Source organism: Nycticebus coucang, chromosome X (assembly GCF_027406575.1).
Source record: "Nycticebus coucang isolate mNycCou1 chromosome X, mNycCou1.pri, whole genome shotgun sequence".
Lineage (NCBI taxonomy): Eukaryota > Metazoa > Chordata > Mammalia > Primates > Lorisidae > Nycticebus > Nycticebus coucang.
In genome coordinates this window covers 186,779,206-186,802,455 of record NC_069804.1, presented here as the reverse complement: position 1 = coordinate 186,802,455, position 23,250 = coordinate 186,779,206, and the positions used below count along the sequence as shown (strand labels likewise).

The window sequence follows — 23,250 nt, the reverse complement described above, 5'->3', positions numbered from 1 at the left end:
GATAATAATCATTCTAACCGGGGTGAAGTGATATGTCATTGTGATTTTGATGACTTGAATTTCCATGATCATTAGTGATGTTAAGCACTATTTCATGAACCTGTTGGCCATTTGTATGTGTTCTTTTGAGAAATATCTATTCAGATGTTTTACTCATTTTTAATTGGATTTTATTTTTGGACATTGAGTTGTTAGAGTTCTCTACATACTCTAGATATTTACCCCTGGGAGATGTACAGTTTCCAAATACTTTCTCCTATTCTATGAGTTTTCTCTTCACTCTCTTGATTGTTTCTTAGCTATTTTCAAGTATACAATCCTTTGTTATTAAGTATAATCACACTGTTGAACAATACATCAATTGAATTTATTTAACCTATCTAAATGAAATTCCATATCCTTTGAGCAACAACTCTCCAGCCCCTGCTCCCCCCATCCTCTAGTAGTCACCATTCTACACTCTACTTCTGTGAGTTCAACTTTTTAACATTGCACATATGAGTGAGATCATGCAGTATTTGTCTTTTCGTGCCTGGCCTATTTTACTTAACATAATGTTTTCCAGGTTCATCTATGTTGTCACAAATGATGTAATTTCCTTCCTTTTTGAGGCTGAGTAGTATGCCATCATGTATATATACCACATTTTCTTTATAAATTCACCCATGGATAGACACTTGAATTGATTCCATATCTTAGCTGTTGTGAATAGCACTATAATGAACATAAAATATATTCCTCCAATGTACTAATTGAACATTTTTTCATATATCTTGTTGGCCATTTCAGAGAAATGTCTTTTTCAGAGAAATATTTATTCCTATCCTTTGCCAATTGTTAAATCAGTTTGTTTTCTTATTGTTGAATTATTTACACTTTTATATATTTTGGAGATTAAGTTCCTATCATAGATATTCTCCAGGGTGGCTCCAAGATGGCAGAATAGAGACATCTCTTCACCAGCCGCTCTTGGTAAGATCAGGATGAAGGGACTCCAGACACCCCTCACTGTATTGTCTGGCCCAGAAACATTGTTGGGAGGACACAGTGAGACAAGAAGGAACTCCAGGAGCCAAGGTTTCTATCTTTATTGCTGCTTTCTTTTCTTTTCTTAATTTTCTCTTTTATCTCCTCTTTTCTTTATTTTTGTGTATATTTTTCTACTTTTCTCATCTTTCCCTCATAAATCTCTTTAATGACAACTAAGTATCCCATGGTTTTTTTTATGTCTGTTTTATTGTATTTCATTCTTTTTTTTTATTACTGAGACAGAGCCTTGCTCTAAGGGCTGACCTGGGGTACCAAAGAATTGGCATGGTTCAAGAAGACTTCAAACCCCTGGGCTACGGTGTCCCTCTAGCTCTTGCCTTTTGAGAGTGTGTTGTCAGGTCCCTGCCACAACACACTGCTGATTTTCTTCTGTATTTGATAGATTCAGGGTCTTGCTATTGCTCAGGCTGGTAACATGCTCTTGACTTAAGGGGACCCTCCTGCCCTGGCCTTCCAGTGCCCAGCAGATGGTGAGTGGGTGTTATCATGACCTTTAAAGCACAACTATTATTCCTATTTTTCTCTTTTAGCATTTCTTTTTTATTTTACTTTTTCTTCATTTTTTTGGTGCTTTTTTTGTCTTTTCTCCCTTCTTTCTCTTTTTTCTTCTCTCCCTTTTGTCACTGTACCAAAAAGCCACTCCAACACTAAAGCACACAGACAAGGAAAATAAAGGAGGAGGAAGAGAGAGGAGAAAGGAGAAGAAAACACACATGAAGAGGAACCAACAACAAATCTGGCAACATGAAAAGGAATAGATCAACACTCCCCACCAAGGAATCACAAGGCAGTTACCACAGAGGATCCCAAATATAAATTAAGGAAATGACAGAAAGGGAATTAAGAATATGGATGGCAAAAGCAATGAAGGGAATCAAAGATAAAGTAGATAACAACCAAAGGAAAATCCAAAAATTGAACCAATAAATGAATGAAAGACATGATGAAATTAAAAAGGACATATGAGAGTTTAAGGAATTGTAGGAGTCATTCATGGAACTTACAGATGCAGTAGAAAGTATCTGTAACAGATTAAATCACAGAGAAGAATGAATCTCAGAGCTAAAGGACAAGGCTCTTGAACTAACACAGAAATTTAAAGAGACAGAAGAGAATAAAAACAAAGAAATCACTTACAGAATTATGGGACTTCATAAAGCAAACAAACATTAGTTATAGGTATCCCTGAAAGAGAAGAACAGAGACACAAAAGTATAGAAGCCCTACTGGGGGCCAAGAGGGTGTTAAAATCTCCAACTATTATAGTGCAGGAAGATATATTGTTCAGATCTGCTAGGGTTGGTTTTATAAATTGAGAAGCATTCAGGTAGGACATGTAAATGTTAATTATTGAAATATCTTTCATGTTGAGTGTTTCCCTTGACAAATATGTCATTTCCATCCTGTCTTTACTTAGTTTTGTTGGTTTGAATCCATTTTTATCTGTAAATAAGATTGTAACCCCCGCTTTTTTCTGATTTCCATTTGCCTGGATTACTGTTGTCCATCCCTTCACCCTGAGTCTTTATTTTATCCTTTGAAGTTAAGTGTGTCTCTTGGAGACAACAGATACATGGACTGAGTTTTTGTACCCAGTCAGCCAACCTGTGCCTCTTTAGAGAACAATTTAAGCCATTCACATTAATTATGAGAATTGATAGGTACGGTAGTGTTTTTGCAGTCTTGTTTTACAAACGTCCAGTGCATATTTGCCATTGTGGAAGCTAGGTTTTGTTCTTTCAATTCTGGGTGAGTTTACTTTGGTGGTAGACCGTTGTGCTGGTCATTATGAAAAATGGGTTTGAATATTTCCTGGAGAGCTGGTCCAGTCACAGCAGATTTCCTTAACATATGGATATCATTAAAGTATTTGATTTCTCCATCACAAATGAAACTCAGTTTAGCTGGATACAGGTTCCTGGGCTGAAAGTTATTTTGTGATAGAAGGTTGAAGGTCAATACCATCCTCTTCTGGCTTGAAAAGTTTCGGCTGAAAGAGCTGTGGTCATCCTGATATTTTTCCCTTTTTTAAGTAATACCTTTGTTACATCTGGATGCTTGTAGGATTTTCTCCTTCATATTAACATTGCAGAAGTTAATTACAAGGTGTCTAGGAGGTACTTTATTTGGATTAGGTTGAGCTGAGGTTCTGAAACTATCTACTACCTGAATTTCTGTATGTCTTGGAATGCTTGGGAAATTTTCCCAAGGATTAGGAGTAGAGCATCTGTGCCTTTAGGACCATCCTCTTCTTCTTCTTCAGAAATCCCTATAATTCAGATGTTTGATCTTTTGGAATGATCCCATAACTCTCTCAGGGAATATTCTGTTCTTGTTCTCCTTTTCTGCCTCTTCAAATGCTTGGGATCATTCAAAAGACTTGTCTTCAATTTCTGAGATCCTTTCTTCTGCCTGCTCAACTCTATGACTGAGAGTCTCTACTGTATTTCAAAGCTCCTCGAATGCCTTTTTCAGTTCCTTAAGCTTTGCTATATCTTTTCTCATTATGTCCATATCCTTGGTGACTTTGTCTTTGAATTCATTAATTGCTTGAGACAAATTTTGAACTACTTTTTGGATTTCAGTTTCTACTTTTTCCTCCAGTCTATTCATCTTATTTGCCACCCATATTCTGAATTCTATTTCTGACATTTCAGCCATTTCTCTATGGATGGTATTTTCTGTTGTATCTCCTTTGCCATCCCTTAAAGGAGTTGATCTACTCTGATTTTTCATCTTTCCAGAGTTCTTCTGCTGGTTCCGCCCCATGAGTATTTCCCACTATTTGACAATTAGAACTGGCGAGGTGAGACTGGATTGGGGGCCCCAGGAACTGGCACTAACCATCCTTTTACCAATGAGCTGGGGCTTGTGATTGTGGCTTTTCCCCTATAGCCTTGCAAAGGGCCCTTTCAGCACCGCAGCCAGAGACTCTGTGGGCAAGCTTGGTGAGATAATGCAAGCTGGCTCTGTCTTGATGTCAGCCTGCCTCTACCCAATCCTAATGAGTCATGGTATTAGGCTGGAATCTCATCTGAGGACAGATAAAAACACCTGTGGTGGCCCCGCCCCCCAACAACAGCTGGAGGAGGAGAATCTGTCCCTCTCCACTATAATATCACCACTGCTCAACCTTGGAAGGTCCCTGAGTGGATAGCCCAGGTGGAAAGATCCAATGATATTGTCCCAGGCAGTACAAACACTGCTCACCCAAAGGAGTTCAAAGGGTTGCCAAGCGGCCAGAAAGCAGAAACCTGCAGTCAGATCCATCTGCACAATCCTGAGGGGCTGGAGCAGGGTGCCCTCCAATGGGAAGGGGAGTCAGGAAAGAGCACCCTCCAAAGGCAGAACTGGGGCATCACTGCCTCCATGTCTGCTATTAATTCAGCCTGCGCCACTGACTCCAGGGCACCACCTTCTCTGTGCATGTCCCTCTCTCCCTCAGCCTCCTCCTCCCTCACAGGCCACTGTTTCTGCACTACTGTTTGATGGTCCACACAATGCCCGGGCCAATCAATGAATTTGCCAGACATTCCAGGCTCTGTGGGGGGCAGACCTTTTGGCAGCCAGGGTTAGGGCAAAAGTTGAACTGTGTGTTCAGAATTCCTGAGAAAATATTTGTTCACTTTTGTGCCATGCAAGATGATGCCTAGGCTCAGAAGAGGGACCACCTTGGAGGAGGAGGGCTTGGTTTTAGCAGTTTGTGAGGAAATGCGAGAAGTCCTTCATTCCCTGCTCCCTTTCAGAGAGCCCTCCTTAAGCTTCCTGCTTGGGGGTGGGATCTCCAGTCCTCTTGGCAATGGGTTTCAAAACTGGGCTTTATTATCTTTCTTCCTTTCTTGGAATTGCAGCTTATCTCAGCAGAGATAATGTGCACCTTTCTATCTTCTTTCCATTCTCAGCTCCCCAACTTCAGGTTCACTGAGTCCACATCTGTCCAGTATCTCTGCCTCTGTACAGGAGCCTCTGGCCAAAGCTTCTTCTAGTCTGCCATCTTGACTCCTCTGCTCAACATAACTTGTATTCATCTTTTGTTATCAGTATATATTGAATATTAAATTTTTTCATATTTTAACTTAAATCATACATATGGTAAATGTTTTATCTGTTTTATAATTAATGAATGAATCAATTTTTATAATTGCTAAAATATTTAATAAATCATCATCAAATTTGTATTTTTCAAGTCTATTCTTTGTTGATAGTCTCCACACTTATATGCTGTGTTTCTTATCTATGACCACCACCTTATATTTATATTCCTTCATTTGTGGAGTCTTTTTTTCTTTTTAATTTTTTTTATTAAATCATAGCTGTGTACATTAGTATGATCATGGGGCACCATACACTTGGTTCATAGACCGTTTGACACATTTTCATCACACTAGTTAACATAGCTTTCATGGCATTTTCTTAGTTATTTTGCTAAGACCTTTACATTACACTTTTACTAGGATTCACATATTCCCTTGTAAGATGCACTGCAGGTGTAATCCCATTAATCCACCTCCCTCCTCCCCTCCCCTCCCTTTCCCCCTTCTCCCTATTCTTAGGTTGTAACTGGGTTATGGCTTTCATGTGAAGGTCCTACATTAGTTTCATAATAAGGGTGAAGACATTGGCTACTTTTTCTTCCATTCTTGAGACACTTTACTAAGAAGAATATGTTCCAGCTCCATCCATGTAAACATGAAAGAGGTAAAGTCTCCATCATTTTTTAAGGTTGCATAATATTCCATGGTGTACATATACCACAATTTATTAATCCTTTCGTGGATCGATGGGCACTTGGGCTTTTTCCATGATTAACAATTATGAATAGGGCTGCAATAAATATTCTAATACAAATATCTTTGTTATGATGTGATTTTTGGTCTTCTGGGTATATACCCAGTAGAGGGATTACAGGATTGAATGGCAGATCTATTTTTAGATCTCTAAGTGTTCTCCATATCTCTTTCCAAAAGGAATGTATTAATTTGCAATCCCACCAGCAGTGCAAAAGTGTTCTCTTTTCTCCACATCCACGCCAACATCTCTGGTCTTGGGATTTTGTGATGTAGGCTAGTCTCACTGGAGTTGGATGATATCTCAAAGTAGTTTTGATTTGCATTTCTCTGATGATTAAAGATGATGAGCATTTTTTCATATGTCTGAAGGCCGTGCGCCTGTCTTCTTCAGAGAAGTTTCTCTTCAAGTCCTTTGCCCAGCCTGCAATGGGATCCCTTGTTCTTTTCTTGCTAATGTGTTTGAGTTCTCTGTGGATTCTGGTCATTAAACCTTTGTCGGAGACATAACCTGCAAATATCTTTTCCCATTCTGAGGGCTGTTTGCTTGCTTTACTAATTGCGGTGGCTGAAACTTCCATTACATTGTTAAAGAGCAATGGAGACAATGGGCAGCCTTGTCTGGTTCCAGATCTGAGTGGAAATGATTCCAATTTAACTCCATTCAGTATGATACTGGCTGTGGGTTTGCTGTAGATGGCCTCTATCAGTTTAAGAAATGTCCCTTCTATACCAATTTTCTTAAGTGTTCTGATCATGAAGGGATGTTGGATGTTATCAAAAGCTTTTTCTGCATCGATTGAGAGAATCATATGGTCTTTGTTTTTTAATTTGTTTATGTGCTGAATTACATTTATAGATTTACGTATATTGAACCAGCCTTGAGACCCTGGGATAAAACCGACTTGGTCATGATGTATGATTTGTTTGATATGTTGCTGGATTCTGTTTGTTAGAATCTTGTTGAATATTTTTGCATCTATATTCATTAGTGATATTGGTCTATAATTTTCTTTTCTTGTTGGGTCTTTTCCTGGTTTGGGGATCAGGGTGATGTTTGCTTCATAGAATGTGTTGGGTAGTCTTCCTTCTTTTTCTACCTTTTGGAACAGGTTGAGTAATACAGGTACTAATTCCTCTTTAAAGGTTTGGTAGAATTCTGACGTAAAACCGTCTGGTCCGGGCTTTTCTTTTTGGGGAGATTTTGTATGGTTGATGCTATTTCCGAACTTGATATGGGCCTCTTCAACATTTCCACTTGATTTTGGTTAAGTCTTGGAAGGTGACGTGCTTCCAAGTATCAGTCAATTTCCTTCAGATTTTCGTATTTCTGAGAATAAAGTTTCTTATAATATTCATTAAGGATTTTTTGGATTTCTGAGGAGTCTGCTGTTATTTCGTGTTTGTTATTTCTGATTGATGAGATTAGAGATTTTACTCTTTTTTTCCTGATTAGGTTGGCCAAAGGTTTATCTATTTTGTTGACCTTTTCATAAAACCAGCTTTTTGATTTATTGATCTGTTGTATTATTCTTTTGTTTTCAATTTCATTTAGTTCTGCTCTGATTTTGGTTATTTCTTATCTTTTACTGGATTTGGGGTTGGAGTGTTCTTCCATTTCCAGTCTCTTGAGGTGTCCCATTAAGTTGCTTACTTCCTCTCTTTCCGTTCTCCTGAGGAAGGCTTGCAGTGCTATAAAGTTCCCTCTTAGAACTGCCTTTGCGGTGTCCCAGAGGTTCTGATAGTTCTTGTCTTCATTGTCATTTTGTTCCAGAAATTTGGCAATTTCCTTCTTGATCTCATCTCTGACCCAGCTATCATTCAGCATAAGGTTATTTAACTTCCATGTTTTTGTATGAGTATGCAGATTCCTGTTGTTACTCAATTCAAGTTTTATTCCATGATGGTCCGAGAAGATGCATGGAATAATTTCTATTCCTTTAAATTTACTGAGGTTAGACTTGTGACCTAAGATGTGATCGATTTTGGAGTAAGTTCCGTGGGCTGATGAGAAGTATGTGTATTCAGTTTTGTTGGGATGAAATGTTCTGTAGATGTCTGCTAAATCTAAATGCTGGATGGTTAGATTTAAATCTAGAATCTCTTTACTCAGCTTTTTGTTGGAGGATTGATCCATCACTGCCAAAGGAGTGTTAAAATCTCCGACTATTATAGAGTTGGAGGATATCAAGTTGCTCATGTCTGTTAGAGTTTCTCTTATAAATTGAGGTGCATTCTGGTTGGGTGCATAGATATTAATAATTGAAATCTCATCATATTAGTCTTACCCTTAACAAATATGAAGTGACCATTTTTGTCCTTCCTTACTTTTGTTGGTTTAAAGCCTATTGTATCCGCAAATAAAATTGCAACACCTGTTTTTTTCTGGTTACCATTTGCCTGAAATATGGATGACCATCCTTTCACTCTGAGTCTGTATTTGCCTTTTAAGTAAGATGTGACTCTTGTATGCAACAAATGTCTGGCCTGAGTTTTTGTATCCAGTCATCTAACCTATGTCTCTTTAGAGGGCAGTTTAAGCCATTCACATTAATGGAGAGTATTGATAAGTTTGGTGAAATTTTGGGTATTGAGTTTTTCAAAAGTCCAGTGGGCACTTTTAGTCCCTTTGCCATTGTGGAAGTTGGAGTTTGATCAGAAGTTTCTGAGTGAGTTTACTTTTGTAGTAGAGGATTGGGTTGGTTATTATGGAGGATAGGTCTGAGAATATCCTGAAGAGCTGGTTTGGTTATGGCAAATTTCTTTAGCATATGAATGTCATTAAAGTATTTAATTTCTCCATCATAAATGAAACTCAGTTTAGCTGGGTACAAGATCCAGGGTTGAAAGTTATTTTGCTTGAGGAGATTAAATGTTGATGACCACCTTCTTCTGGCTTGAAAAGTTTCAGCAGAGAGATCTGCAGTCATTCTAATGTTCTTCCCTTTGAAGGTAATAGTTTTCTTTCCCCTGGCCGCTTTGAGAATTTTATCCTTCATATTAACTTTAGTGAAGTTAATTATGATATGCCTGGGGGATGTCTTATTGGGGTTGAGTCGTGCTGGGGTTCTGAAGCTATCTGCTATCTGAATTTCAGGTTTTCTAGGCATGTCTGGAAAATTCTCTTTCATAATTTCATGCAGAACGGCCTCTGTGCCCAGTGAGGCCACTTCATCTATTTCAGGAATTCCTATGAGTCGGATATTTGCCTTCTTCGAGTTATCCCAGAGCTCTCTGAGAGAGTGATCCATTTTTGCTGTCCATTTCTCTTCCTCTTTGAGGGTTCAGGAGCGTTCAAAGGCTTTATCTTCGATGTCGGAGATCCTTTCTTCTGCTTGGTCCATTCTGTTGCTAAGGGATTCTACTGTATTTTTCATATCTTTGAGGGCTGCAAATTCTTGCTTCAGTGTGTCTAAGTCTTTGGTAGTTTTGTCTTTAAATTTGTTAAATTCTTGAGACAGCTTTTGAATTTCTCCACGAATTCCTAGTTCCATTTTGTTAATCTTGTTTGCCATCCAAATTCTGAATTCGATTTTCGACATCTCAGCCAGTTGTTTGTGAATGGGATCTTCAATTACATCTGCCGTATCTTTCCTTGGGGGGGTTGATCTATTCTAGTTATTCATGTTACCAGAGTTTTTCCGCTGATTCCGCCCCATGATTGTTTTACTCCCTTTGATTTCTCCCCTGATGTTTTGTCAAGGACCCGTACAGTGCTGTGGCCTGAGAAACTGGGGCCCTGTTTGATGTAGAGGGGCTAAGTGATTCTGTCTTGTTTTCAGCTGGTTTCTGTTTGACCCTAGTGAAACAGTTACTCTGGGTTGAAGTCTCAGCTGTGGAGAAATACCAGCAATTAAGTCACCCCACCCACCACAGGCAACAAATGGAAAAGGAAAATCAAACCTTCCTACAACCACACACCCAGGGCACCACCTGGATAGTCCCCAGGTGAGTGGCTCAGTTCAAAAGGTCCAAATCAATTGTCTCAGTCAGCAGCTGCCTCTGGTGGGAGAATTCAAGAGGTCCCTGGGAACTGGATCACAGAGGTCTGGTGACTGCTCTAATATGGCTTGCTCCAGTGCTGTGTGGAGTCAGGAAGAGCCACCCAGTAAATAGATCAGTCTGGGAAGATTGATGCCTCCTTCCCCAACTTGCAGCTCTGTCACACCCAGTCACTGCTAGCCCCAGAGGGCTGTGACCCAGTCAGTTGTCTGCAGTAAGCAGATACTCCAGGGGTTTGCACCTGCCTAAGTCACAGGGTAGTCTGTGTCTGCTCGTCTAGGCCGCTACTCTGTGTCTTTATCCAGTAGGGGGTGGTGTGGCCTGTCAACCTTGGGCACTTGATGGAGGCTGGAGGTGTTCACTCCATGGTACATGGGTACATTTTGGGTTCTCTATTCTAATACATTGAGGTATTTGTTTATACTTTACTTTCTTCAATACTGCACTGTCTTGATTATTGTAGCTTTACAGTCCATCTTGAAATTGAGTAATTTGGGTCCTTTGACTTTGTTCTTCCTTCTCAGAGTTGTTTTAGCTATTTTAGTACCTTTGCTTTTACATACAAATTTTAACATCAGCTTGTGAATATCTGCAAAACTACAATTTTTGATTGGGATTTTATTAAATCTATAGATCACACTGGAGAGAACTGACATCTTAAGAATATGGGGTCTTCTAATCCACAAACATGACACGTCTCTCAATTTACTTATACCTCCTCTGACCTCTTATATTGGCATTTTGCAGCTTGTCACATACATATCCTGTACATATGTTGTTGGGATTTTACCTAAATACTTCATTTTTGTAGTTCTATCACAAATACTTTTTTCTTATTTGAAATTCTAATAATTTATTCCTAGTATACATAAAGAATTTTTTTCATATATCAACCTTATATCTTGTGACCTTGCTAAACTTACTTAATTAGTTCCAGGAACTTTATTGTAGATCATTTTAGATTTTCTACATAAAGGGGCTTTTTCCCTTCTCTAATATGGATGCCTTTTATTTATTGTCTTATTGCCCTAGTTAGGACTTTCAGTACAGTGTTTCACAGTGGTGGTGAGAAAGGATATTCTTGCCTTGTTCTCAATCTTAGGGGAAAATCACTCAGTTGCTCACTTTAGGTTTTATGTAGATAGCATCTATTAGGTTAAGGAAGTGTTCTTCTATTCCTAAGTTTTTGAGAGTTTTTATCATTAATAAATACATAATTTTGTTGAAGGCTTTTTCAGCATTTCTTTATGGTCATTTGGTGTTTCTTATTTGCAAGTAGTCTGACAATATTAGAATTTCATTAATTGATTTTTAAATGTTGAACCAGCTTTGAATTCCTGGGATAAAGGCCACTTGATCTTGATGAGTTATCTTTTTGATATATTGCCATACTTGATTGGCTAATATGTTAGAATGTTTGTATGTATGTTCATGAGAGATAATGGCCTTTAGTGTTTTTTTGTTCTTGTAACATCTTTGTCTGATTTTGACATTAGGATGATACTGGCTTCATGAAATAAGTAGGATAGTTTTCTCTCCTCTTTTCTGAAAGATATTATAAAATTGGTTTTACATCATACTTAAATGTTTGGAATTAGGTTAAGTATGAAATGTCCAACTTCCTTAATGTTTAGAGCAATTTTTATAAAACCATGGGTAAGTCAGAATTTCATTGTATTTTCAAATCTGAGTTTGGTCGTGGTATTAATGCAGCACAGACAGCTCAAAATATCACCAAAGTATTTGGGAAGGATGCAGCTAATGAACACATAGTACATTAATGGTTTGACAAGCTCTGTCCTGGTGATTTTAATCTTAAAAATGAGTCATGTGGGCAACCTGAGACCAAGGTGGATAATGACGTACTGAGAACTGTGGTGGAAGCACATCCATCCCAACCCATGTGTGAATTAGCAGCACGACTTAATGTTACTATTCCAACAATATTGGACCATTAGAAACAAATCAGCAAGGTAAAGAAGTTGGGTAGATGAGTTTTGCATGTATTAAATGAGCGTCAGAAGAGAAATCATCTCAAAGCTTGCTTTTCTTTGCTGTCATGACAAAGAGGTGAACTATTTCTGCACCGTATTGTTGCATGTGATGAGAATGAATTATTTTTGACAATTCTAAGCATTCAGCACAAGGGTTGGATAAAGATGAAGTGCCGAAACACAGCCCAAAACCAAATATTCATCAAAGAAAGGTAATGGTGTCTGTTTGGTGGTCCATCGCAGGTATTATCCACTACAGCCTCATGAAACACGGTCAGTTGATTGCAGCAATGTCTACTGTAACAAATTGGATGAGGATGCTTTTGATTAAGCAGACAAGATTGGTCACTAGAGACAGGCCAATCCTCTCGCAAGACAACGTTAACCACATGTCGCACAAATAATGCTGCTCAAACTATAGATGCTTGACTTAGAAACTCTTTGTCATTCACCATATGCACCAGACCTTACACCAACTGATTACCGCTTCTTCCAGGCTTTGGGCTACTTCTTGCAAGGAAAAATATTCAGTTCCCAACAAGATGTGGAAAAATGCCTTATGTGATTTCATCGTCACTCGCTCACCAGATTTTTTCACTGCTACCAGGCATAAACAAGATACTATTAAGATGGCAAAACTGTATCTATAAGTGCATACTTCAGTTAATTGTATTGCTTCTGTTTGAGATACAATAAACTACAGTTTTTATTCAAAATAATATTTAATAACCTAGAACTGATGAGTGAAACTACCTTACCTGGAGTTTTCTTTTGTGAAAAAAATGTAACCACAAATTCTGTTTCTTTAGTAGCTGCCAAGCTATTTAGAGTATGCATTTTTCCTTGAGGTAGCATTTTAGCTTGTGTGTTTAAGGAATTGATTCACATTATCTGAGTGTATAGGTTAGATTGGATTGATTGTAGGGTTTCCCCTACTATTCTTTCAATGTCTGCAGGGTCAGTAGTGATGTATTATTCTTTATCAGTCTTCATATTGGTACCATATCTTCTCTCTTCCATATGTTTTTCATTGTTAGTCCGGATACAGATTTGTTCAGTTTTATTGATCTATTCAGATAATCAGAGTTAAGTTTCATTGATTTTCTCTATTGTTTTTCTGTTTTCAATTGTATTGACTTCTGCTCTAATTTAAAATTAATTTTCTATTCTTTCTTCAGTTTCCTAAGGTGATATCTTAGGTAATTGATTTTATGTATTACTTCTTTTCTGATATGGCATTAACTTCTATAAATTTCACTCTAAGTACTGCTCTAGCTGCACACCAAAATTTTGATATGTTGTATTTTTATTTTCACATAGTTCAAAGTATCTTTACATTTCCATGAAGAGATTTACTATTTGACTCATAGGTTATTTAGGAGTGTATTGTTTTGTTTCTTAATATTTGAGTATTTAAAAAATCTTTTTATATTATTTATTTCAAGTTTAACTCTGTTGTGATCTGAAAATATACTTTGCATTATTTCCATTATTTTAAGTGTGTTTATGTTTATTTCATAGCCAAGAATATGGTCTGTTTTGGTGACTGCCCCATGTGCCTTTGATGAGAGGGTGCATTCTCCATTTTTTTTTTTCTGTCCCATTTTCTCTCTTTTCCTTCTGGCACTCCAGTTACACATGGGTCAGGCCTTTCTTTGATACTGTCCCACAGGTCCTTGAGGTTCTCTTCATTTTCTTCAGGTTTCTTCATTTTCAATTTTTTCTCTATGTTCTTCAGATATATCAAACAAAATCATCCAGTTTTCACATTCATGAACTCTTTTATGCGTCAACATCATTCTGTTATTAAGCCTACCGAGTGTTTTAATTCAGCTATTGTATTTTTCAGTTCTAGAATTTCTATATATATTTTTTTTTGTATAGTTTCTGGGTTTTAAAAATTTTTTCTTTGCTGAGGTTTTTCTATCTTTTCATTACAAGCATACTTTTTCCACCTCATTGCAGGTAGTTACAATTGCTGCTTTAAAATCCTTGTCTGATAATTCCAACATCTGGGACATCTCACGGTTGGCTTCAGTCATCTTTTCTCTTGGTAATTGGTCACATTCTCCTGGTTCTTGTTATATTGAATAATTCTAGATTGCATCCTGGACAATGTGAATATTATGTTATTGAGACTTTAGATTCTGTTATATTTCTACAAGGGGTGTTATCGTACTTGCTTTTGTTTCAATGGGCAATTAAATTAGTTGTACTCAAAATCCAACTCTGATCTTTGGTAGCTCAAAGTTTGGTTCAGTTATGTTATCTTTAGTTGGAATTCTGGGAGTCTGTCTTGCACATGTGAAATTCAGGGCCATCCAAATATTTGGGCAAAGCTTATACAGTATTTTAGTGTTCTCCTTTTGTAAATCTGTTTTTTTCCTAGGATTTCCTCTTCATTTTCTGGTGGCAGTGGTTGCCCAAACTCTGTCCTCTGGTTCTTTAGACCAGAAAGACTGACGGTTTTCTTTTGGAATTTTAACTTCCCTACAGGGTGTGGGTACAGACCATGTCATGCCCTCAGGTTACATGCCATTAAACTGGGAAAATCACCCAATGCAAGTTTCTTTCTTCCAAGTGTTAACTCCCCTCCAGAATCTGCCTGTACAGTACCCTCAGGTAGCTGTTTTTTTATATTTTGCCTATATTTTATATAGCTTTTTAATTGTCACCTGTGAGAAGATGGGGTGGATCAAATAGGAGTTTACTCAGCCATTACCAGAAGCATAACTCAGTGCTCAATATTTTTTACTATCATAAAAATATGGCATGTATTATATATAAGTATGGTTTGTCTATAAACAGGATATTGTAACAGTTAAGCACAATGACTGTTTCCAAAAGCATTTTAAATAGGGGCTATAAAATGCAATTATTTAGATATAATTACTTGCCTGTTCTTCAGCCGCTATTATAAAAAGCTTAGTCTAAGCTTGTCCTCTAGTTCTGAGTGTAACTCACTCACCATGAAGATGTTCCTGGTTTGTTTTTATGACTTGCGATATCTAACCAGTTGTTACTTTAACTAATATTATTTACCTCCTGAGATAGAAGGGCTCTTACATTCTTTCATTTGAGTCTCACAGTAACCCTGTGAGATAAGCAGGTGGTATTAGGTGCATGTTATATATGACCAAACTAGGAATATTGGGTCCGATTGTGCCATGTACTGTCTAATACTACAGAACGCCATCTGATATCCAAAGAGGGCACCATTGGATGTTTATTTCTCTTTTGCAAAAATTTTAATATTGTATTTTATTTAACCCCATATATCTAAAATATTATCATTTCTGTATATAGCCAATTTAAACATTGATGGGCTATTTGCAAACTTTTCTCATCCCAAGTCTTCAAAATCCAGTGTGTATTTTATACTTATAACACATTTCAATTCAGCCTAGCTATTTCTCTTGGAAAAGAATATCTCGGTAGAATTTTTTTTAATTTAAGTTAATTTAATTATTTTTTAAATTTCAGAATATTACAGGAGTACACATTTGGTTACATAATTTGCTTTTGTACATTTAAGTCAAAGTTATAAGTGTGCCCTTCACCCAGAATGTGTACATTGTACCAGTTGGGTTTGGGTGTGAATTTATCCAGCCCACCCTCTTGATTTCCACTGACTTTTACTTCCATATGTGCACATAAGTGTTGATTGACTAGTTCCAATTTAGTAAGGAGTACATGTGGTGTTTGTTTTTCCATTCTTGTGATACTTCACTTAGAAGAATGGTCTCCAGTTCCATCCAGGTTTGTTACAAAAGATACTAGATCTCCATTTTTTTTTAACTGCTGAGTAGTACTCCATGGTATGTATACACCACATTTTATTAATCTACTCATGTATTGGTTGGCATTTGGGTTGTTTCCATATCTTTGCAATTGTTAATTAATTGTGCTGCTGTAAACATACGAGTACAAGTGTCTTAATTATAAAATGTCTTTTTTTTCATTTGGGTAAAAACTCAGTCACAGGATTTCTGGATCAAATGGTAGGTCTACTTTTAGTTCTTTGAAGTATCTCCACACAACTTTCCATAGAGGTTGTACTAGTTTGCAGTCCTACCAATAGTGTATAAGTGTTCCTTTATCTCTGCACCCATGCCAGCATTTGTTGTTTGGGGACTTTGCTGATGACATGATCTTATATCTAGAAAACCCCAAAGACTGTCCTAAGAGATTCCTGGAATTGATAAACAAATTCAGCAAAGCCTCAGGTTATAAAATCAATATACACAAATTAGTAGCTTTCATGTATGCCAACGCCAGTCAAGCTGAGAATCAAATCAGAGATGCATTATCTTTCACAGTAGCAGCAAAGAAAATGAATAAAATACCCAGGAATATGGGTGGCGCCTGCAGCTCAAAGGAGTAGCGCACTGGCCCCATATGCCAGAGGTGGTGGGTTCAAACCCAGCCCCAGCCAAAAACTGCAAAAAAATATAAATAAATAAATAAAAATACCCAGGAATATATTTAACTAAGGAGGTGGAAGACCTCTAGAGGGAGAACTATGAAATGCTGAGGAAAGAAATCAGAGAGGATATAAACAGAAGGAAACACATACGAGGCCCATGGATTGGCAGAGTCAACATTGTTAAAATGGCTTCACTACCCAAAGTGATCTACAGATTCAGTGAAATTCCCATTAAAACACCAGCATCATGTTTCACAAATCTAGAAAGAACAGTTCTACACTGTGTATGGAACCAGAAAAAATCCCAAATAGCCAAAGCAACCTTATGTGATAAGAACAAAAGCAGGAGGCATAACTTGACCAGACATCAAGTAATATACAAGGCTATAAGTAACCAAAACAGCATGATACTGGCACAAAAAACAGAGACATTCTCTGGGAGGCTGAGGTGGTAGATTGCCTGAGCTCATGAGTTTGAGACCAGCCTAAGCCTGAGTGAGACCCTGTCTCTAAAAATAGCTATGTGTTGTCAGGCACCTATAGTCCCAGGTACTTGGGAAGCTGAGGCAAGGGGATCACTTGAGCCTAAGAGTGTGAGGTTGCTGTGAGCTATGATGCCATTGCACTCTACCAAGGTGACAGAGTGAGACTCTGTCTCAAAAATAAATAAATAACAACAATGAAAACAAACAAACAAAGAAAAAAAAAAAAAAAACAGAGACCTATGGATCACAACAGAAAACCCAGAGATGAAATCATCCTCACATTGTCAACTGATCTTTGACAAAGCAGACAAAAGCATACACTGGGGGAAAGAATCCCTATTCAATAAATTTTGCTGGAAAAACTGGATAATCACATGTAAAAGACTAAAACAGGATCCACTCCTCTCACCACTCACGAAAATTAATTCATGATGGACAAAAGACTTAAACCTAAGGCCTGAAACTATAGGAATTCTAGAAGAAAATGTTGGAAAATCTGTTATAGATATTGGCCTAAGAATTTATGAAGAAGACCCCAAAAGCAATCACAGCAATAACATATATAAGCAGATGGGACCTGGTGAATTTAAAAACCTTCTGCACCGCTGAGGACACAGTCAATAGAGCAAATAGACAACCTACAGCACAAGGGGAAAATATTTGCATGCTATATATCTGATAAAGGGCTGATAACTTGAATCTGAAAAGAACTCAAGCAAATCAGGTAGAAAAAAATCAAACAATTCAAATGATAAGTAGGCAAAAGACATGAACAAAAACTTTTCAAATGAAGATAGCTAAATGGCCAACAAACACATGAAAAAATGCTCAACTTCTCTAATCATCAGGGAAATGCAAATTAAAACCACAATGACGTATCACTTAACTCCAGTAAGAATGGCTCACATCAGAAAGTGTTTGGCAGTATTTATTAAAGCTGAGCATGCACATATCTTATGACCCGGAAATTCTGTACTTAAGTTTATATCAAACAAACAGAAATTAATATATATATGTTCATCAACAGAAACATATAAGATGTTCATAGCAGCACTATTTGCAATAGTTTCAAACTGGAAACTACTCGAATGCCCGTCAACAGTAGAAGGGATTAATAAATTGTGGTGTGATCACACACAATCAAGTTCTATATAGCACCAAGGATGCATAAATTACTGCTAAACAATGATGACTCTCCTAAACATAGTAGTAAATGAAAGAAGCAGATGAAAATGAGTACACACTGTGTGATTTCATTTATATAACGTTTTATATAAACAGGCAAAACTAATCTTTGGTGATAGAAGATAGGATGGTAGTTACCGTTGGGTTGGAGGAGAGGGTGTGACTGGACAGGGGCCCAAGGGAAGGTTCTGGTGCTAGCAATATGGATGTGATCACATCATGAAAACTCATCAAGCTTATGGTTTGTATGCTTTTCTGTATGTATACTATACTTCAGTAAAAAGTCAATTTACCTTAGGCAAAGCAGAAATCCATTATCTTAGCCAAGGCTTTTCAGTGGCTTCCTATAGTACTCAGAATAAAGTCCAAGGTCTTTAACCATGGCCTGCATAGCTATACATGTCTGATGTGGCCCCTAGATACCTCCTCCCAATCACTTCTTCCACCATTATTACCTTTGCTTGTTCAGCTCCAACCACACAGCCTTCTTGCTGTTCTGCAAACACAGTAAAAGTCCATTCCACCCCAAGACTTTGTATTTGCTATTCACTCTGCCTGCAATACTCTTCCCTCAGCTTGTCACACTGCTAGTCTTATCCTATAAGAAACCACCTCAAATGTCAGTTCTTTAAAACATCCTTGATTCAACACTCCATCTGAAATGGATTTCCCAGTGACTGACATAACATTATTATTTTTTCATAGTATCTGTAACTAGGTGAAATTATCTTATTTATATATTTATTACTTGTTTATCATCTATCTTCCTCAACAGAATGTTTACTCCACTAAGGATGATATGTCTGCTATATTTAGTCATCACTGTACCTTTACTACCTGACACACTACCTAGCACATAGCCAGTGCTCTTATAAATGTTAGAGTTGAATGAATGGATGAAGATCCCCAGGCAAACTGTGGATTTCTCCCACAAAGGAGGACACCTGAGAAGGTATCAGTCATACTGTTAAAAAGGAAGCTTTCTTGTTATAATCTCTTTTTTCTTACCTACCTCACCTTGGTGAGGAAAAATCTCAGAGCTTTCCCCAATGACCCCGTGAACTTTGGCCAATAAGGAGTTAGTGTATGGAAAGGACTTTAGATAAAATATCTTATCCTGGGATGGGAGAAACCAACTGGAACTAAACTTCTATCCCCCAAATTCTCCAAAGAAAAACAAAAGACAGTCAACAGACAGTGGAGCTCCTCTCTCCAGTCCTAAGAGAACCTTGACTTATTGTCACTTCATCTCTGGGGACAAGGAGTGAACATAGGGAAATCCTTATATAAAATTGTTCAATAAACAACAGATGTCTTTTACATGTGTTTGAGATCTTTCTTCTCATGATTCCATGTTAGGTACAACAATTATGACCTGGCTGTCATCAATACCATATGTTATGATGTCATCCATCATTGATATACAGCACACCAGACTCTGACAATAGCTTTGAGGAGACCTGAGAATGAATTGTGGTCCAAAATAAAGGTTGGCAGGGTAGGTCTCAAACTCTAAAGATGTCAAGTAAGCTTGTTATACTGAACCAGTTGAAGAACAGGTACTTACTTAATATGTGAGTCACGATATTAAGGTTTAATATGTTACACAGGAAAAAGAGAAGAGTCCTCTGTGTTAGCCCTGATCCTGTCGCTCACTCACTGAATGACCTGGAAGCAGCCCCCCACCATCTCCAGGCATCAGTGACTCTATTTATATAATGAGGGGGGGTTAACTAGATGATCCTTAAGGGTCCTTTCAGCGTCATGATTCCATTTTCTTAAATCTTGATATTTCCACTGGATGAAGAATATTTTCAGCTTACAATAAGCCATAATTAGTTGAACTTTAAGAAAGTACAGAATAAGAAGTAAAGAGAAGGGAAAGAAAAAGAAAGAAACCAACTACCTGATTTTCTTTGCTGAGACATTTACACAGAAAAACAGAAGCACATCAAGTGCAGGGCCTATTACCTACTATTGCCTTTGTGACTTCCATTTAGCCTACTCCAGGGCTATACACATCTTAGTTTCCAAAAGTCTGTTTAATTTCAAAAGAATAATACCTCATTGAATGTAACCAGAGAACATCCTGAAGCTTTTCTTTTAAATGATCTCTTCTGTTTTAGGTTCCTTTGGTCTGCCCTAATTCTCTCTCTTTGCCTATTCACAGGTCCTATTTATAGAAAATAAATAGGCATGTCCTACATGGCAGAGAATGCTTTACTGGCTACTGCCAACTCTGTGGCTGCACTTTAACAAGAGATGATGTATCAAACAATGCTTGTTTCTTGGGGCTTCAGGTTTAAAATTGACAGCTTCAGGATTGTGAATACACCTGGCACTCTTGACACCAGAATTTCCTATCATCAGAATAATACTGTGTCAAAACCTATTTCAGATTGTCTCCTTACTCCATCCCATAAAATGGAAGTTGTCAGTTTCTCTAGTAGGGAAGACTTGATAGAGACTGGGGCTGTGAGTTATCTGATGTCAGCCTATCTTGTGTGGCAGCTCTCTTCCCCAAGTTATAACACAGGCCCACATGTTTCTTAAACCTTTTGATGTAATATAATTTTGGTCAATCAACTTAATTTTTTTTTGGGGGGGGGAGATAGAGTCTCACTTTATTGCTTTTGGTAGAGTGTCATGGCATCATAGCTCAGAGCAACCACAACCTCAAACTCTTGAGTTCAAGCGATCTTCTTGCTCAGTTTTTTTTTGTTTTGTTTTCTTTTTTTTTTTTTTTTTTTTTAGTAGAGAGGGATTTTGCTCTTGCTCAGGCTGGTCTCAAACCCTTGAACTCAGTCAATTCCCTTCCCTCGGCTTCCCAGAGTGCTAGGATTACAGGCATGGGCCACTGCACCCAGCCTGGTCAATCTACTTTAGAAATATAATCTCCATATTGATAAGAAAGTAATAATAGTCACAAGGTAAAAAAAAAAAAATTCCAAGTGAAAAAAATTCATTCTAGAAATAACAAAAGCTTCATAAAGCAGAAATTTGCAAAAGTTCTGATCTTAGAGGACACTTTAGCAATCTTAAAAGTTACTGAGGTCCCCCAAAGAGTTCTTGGGTGTGGGTTGTAATGATTGATACTAATTGTATTAGATATTAAGACTGAGAAATGTGACTCGGCACACATTGCACAGTGGTTGAGGTCCCAGCCACATGCACCAAGGTAGGCAGGTTCGAACCCAGCTGGGGCCTGCTAAACAACGACAACTGCAACAGAAAAATAGCCAGGCGTTTGGCAGGCACCTGTAGTCCCAGCTACTTTGGCAGGCACCCTACAGTCCCAAGGCTGAGGCAAGAGAATTGCTTGAGCCCAAGAGTCTGAGTTTGCTATGAGCTATGACACCATGGCACTCTACTGAGAGTGACATAGTGAGACTCTGTCTCAAAAAAAAAAAAAAGAAAAAAAAGACTGAGAAATGTGTAAAACTCAAGAACACAGAAGCACACATCCCTCAGCGAGAGAGATGACAACATCATGTGTCATGTAGCCTCTGGAGAAGTCTTCTGTATACTCATGAGATAATTCAAATGAAAAAGGTAAATATCATCTTGGTGTTGTTATAAAAAATAATTTTTAACCCACACATGCACTAAAAGGGCCTCGGGGATTACCACAGATATCTTCAAACCATACTTTGAGAAACCCATGGGCTAGAGAATACCTTGGAACAGTACAGTCCTTTACATAGGTCTGTGGATTGGAGGGTTTAGCTTGAAACACTAGTTTTTCCACATAGTCTAATATAGAAATGTATAACTCCAGACATTGTAGGAATTGCTTGGTAGCACAAGCTCAGTGATAAGGTAGGATCTGAGTTCAAATATAGTATTTTATTTTCCAAGAAGGGTTATCTCCATCCAAATCATCTCTCAAAGAGTTAAATTATGAAGTCACAACAGCTACTGTTGAACAAACTAATCAGGTTGATGATTCTGTGAGGGGTAATTACAGAAAGTTTTTAGACTTACGAGTTTCCATGTTTCCATGTGTGCACTGGCACATGTGTGCACACACCCCACCCCCCCAAGAAACAGGATGCAGGGCAGTTCTGTAAGATGTTCAGAGAGCTCAGTGTGATAGAAGATGCATCTCTACAGAACTGAAGATTACTATCCATGTTTGTATTTTGGCAATTTGGTGGCGTTTACGGTGTAATTTGTTTTCTGCCACTTCCGCTGACCTTTTCTCTCTCTCTCTTAAAATATTTTTCATGATAATTGCCAAAAATTGACTGGATCAAATTTAATATCTTTGTTCTTTTATTCTTTTAAATATCTTCTTTTATGTTTGGAAGAGGGGTGGTATGAGGCTTCTTTCCCCCAGCTTTCATTTAAAGTGAAGCTGTACAATAACAACATTGACCACTGTAGAATAAAAGAGAATCTAGGCTGGATGCACACAAGAGTTAAAAAAAAAAAAAAAAGCATTCTTAGTGAAGATAGGAGTCACAAAGGAAAGCAAAGTCAGTATTTGACAGGGAATAGAGCCAGATCTGATGTTTTCAGGGAGTTCCTAGGTCACATGTGGTAGTCTACACATTATTTTATTGACCTGTCCAGTGCTCCAAAATGTATCCCAACAGTGTTTTTGCATTTAATCTGTAATATATAGTAATTTTTAGGGAGCTTCCATGAAATTTGTTTTCCTCTTAGGTCAAAGGATTGATAATGAAGTTTGGGTCTTAAGACTTATACCCATTAGCAGTCATAACACAAGTAACAACATTTTACTATGAAATCTTTTCTCTCTACTATTATGCAGTCCTAAAATGTGTCAAAATTAGTCTTTATGAGGACATTTACCTTTTCTCAAGTTTTGCATAAGTTAGCCTTGAAAATTATACCATAAACGAGGTCAGCATCAATTTATGACAAGCAGAGGACATACTCATGGCCCTAGAAAGATGACAACAAAAAAAAAATCAATTTTATCCCTTTCTGAAGGACTCCCCTTACCTTCCATCTCTCCTGGGGCCTTGATTCATTAATTATTCCACCCTCCTCTTCATAAATTTTCAATCATTCCCTCTCAACAGTGTACTTCCTTCAGTACATTGAAGAAAGATGAAAGGGGATTATTTGAGTACTGACTATGGTGCATTGAAATAAAAAACTTTCTATGTGAGATGTTTCTTTCTTTCTTTTTCTTTTTCTTCACCTCTTCCAGGTGTACCTGATTATATAAGCATGGGTCTGTGTTTGCCAAGCTCCCTTTATAGTCACTTTTATGTTTTGCTGTGTTGAGATGGGATCAGTAGGATCAGGGCACAGCACCTAATGCAGTGTCCTGTGAATAGTTCATGATA

The 23,250-nt window shown here is 37.7% G+C and overlaps 1 protein-coding gene across 1 annotated transcript in view; it reads left to right on the top strand.

Annotated features, from left to right (window-relative positions):
• TMLHE (trimethyllysine hydroxylase, epsilon) overlaps positions 1-20,235 on the top strand; it is a 68,536-nt gene extending 48,301 nt beyond the window's left edge. The window contains 3 exon segments of the mRNA XM_053579133.1: positions 19,289-19,427; positions 20,100-20,117; positions 20,119-20,235. Of these exon segments, the coding sequence (XP_053435108.1) occupies positions 19,289-19,427; positions 20,100-20,117; positions 20,119-20,235 (274 nt within the window).
• The last annotated feature ends 3,015 nt before the right edge of the window (positions 20,236-23,250 follow it).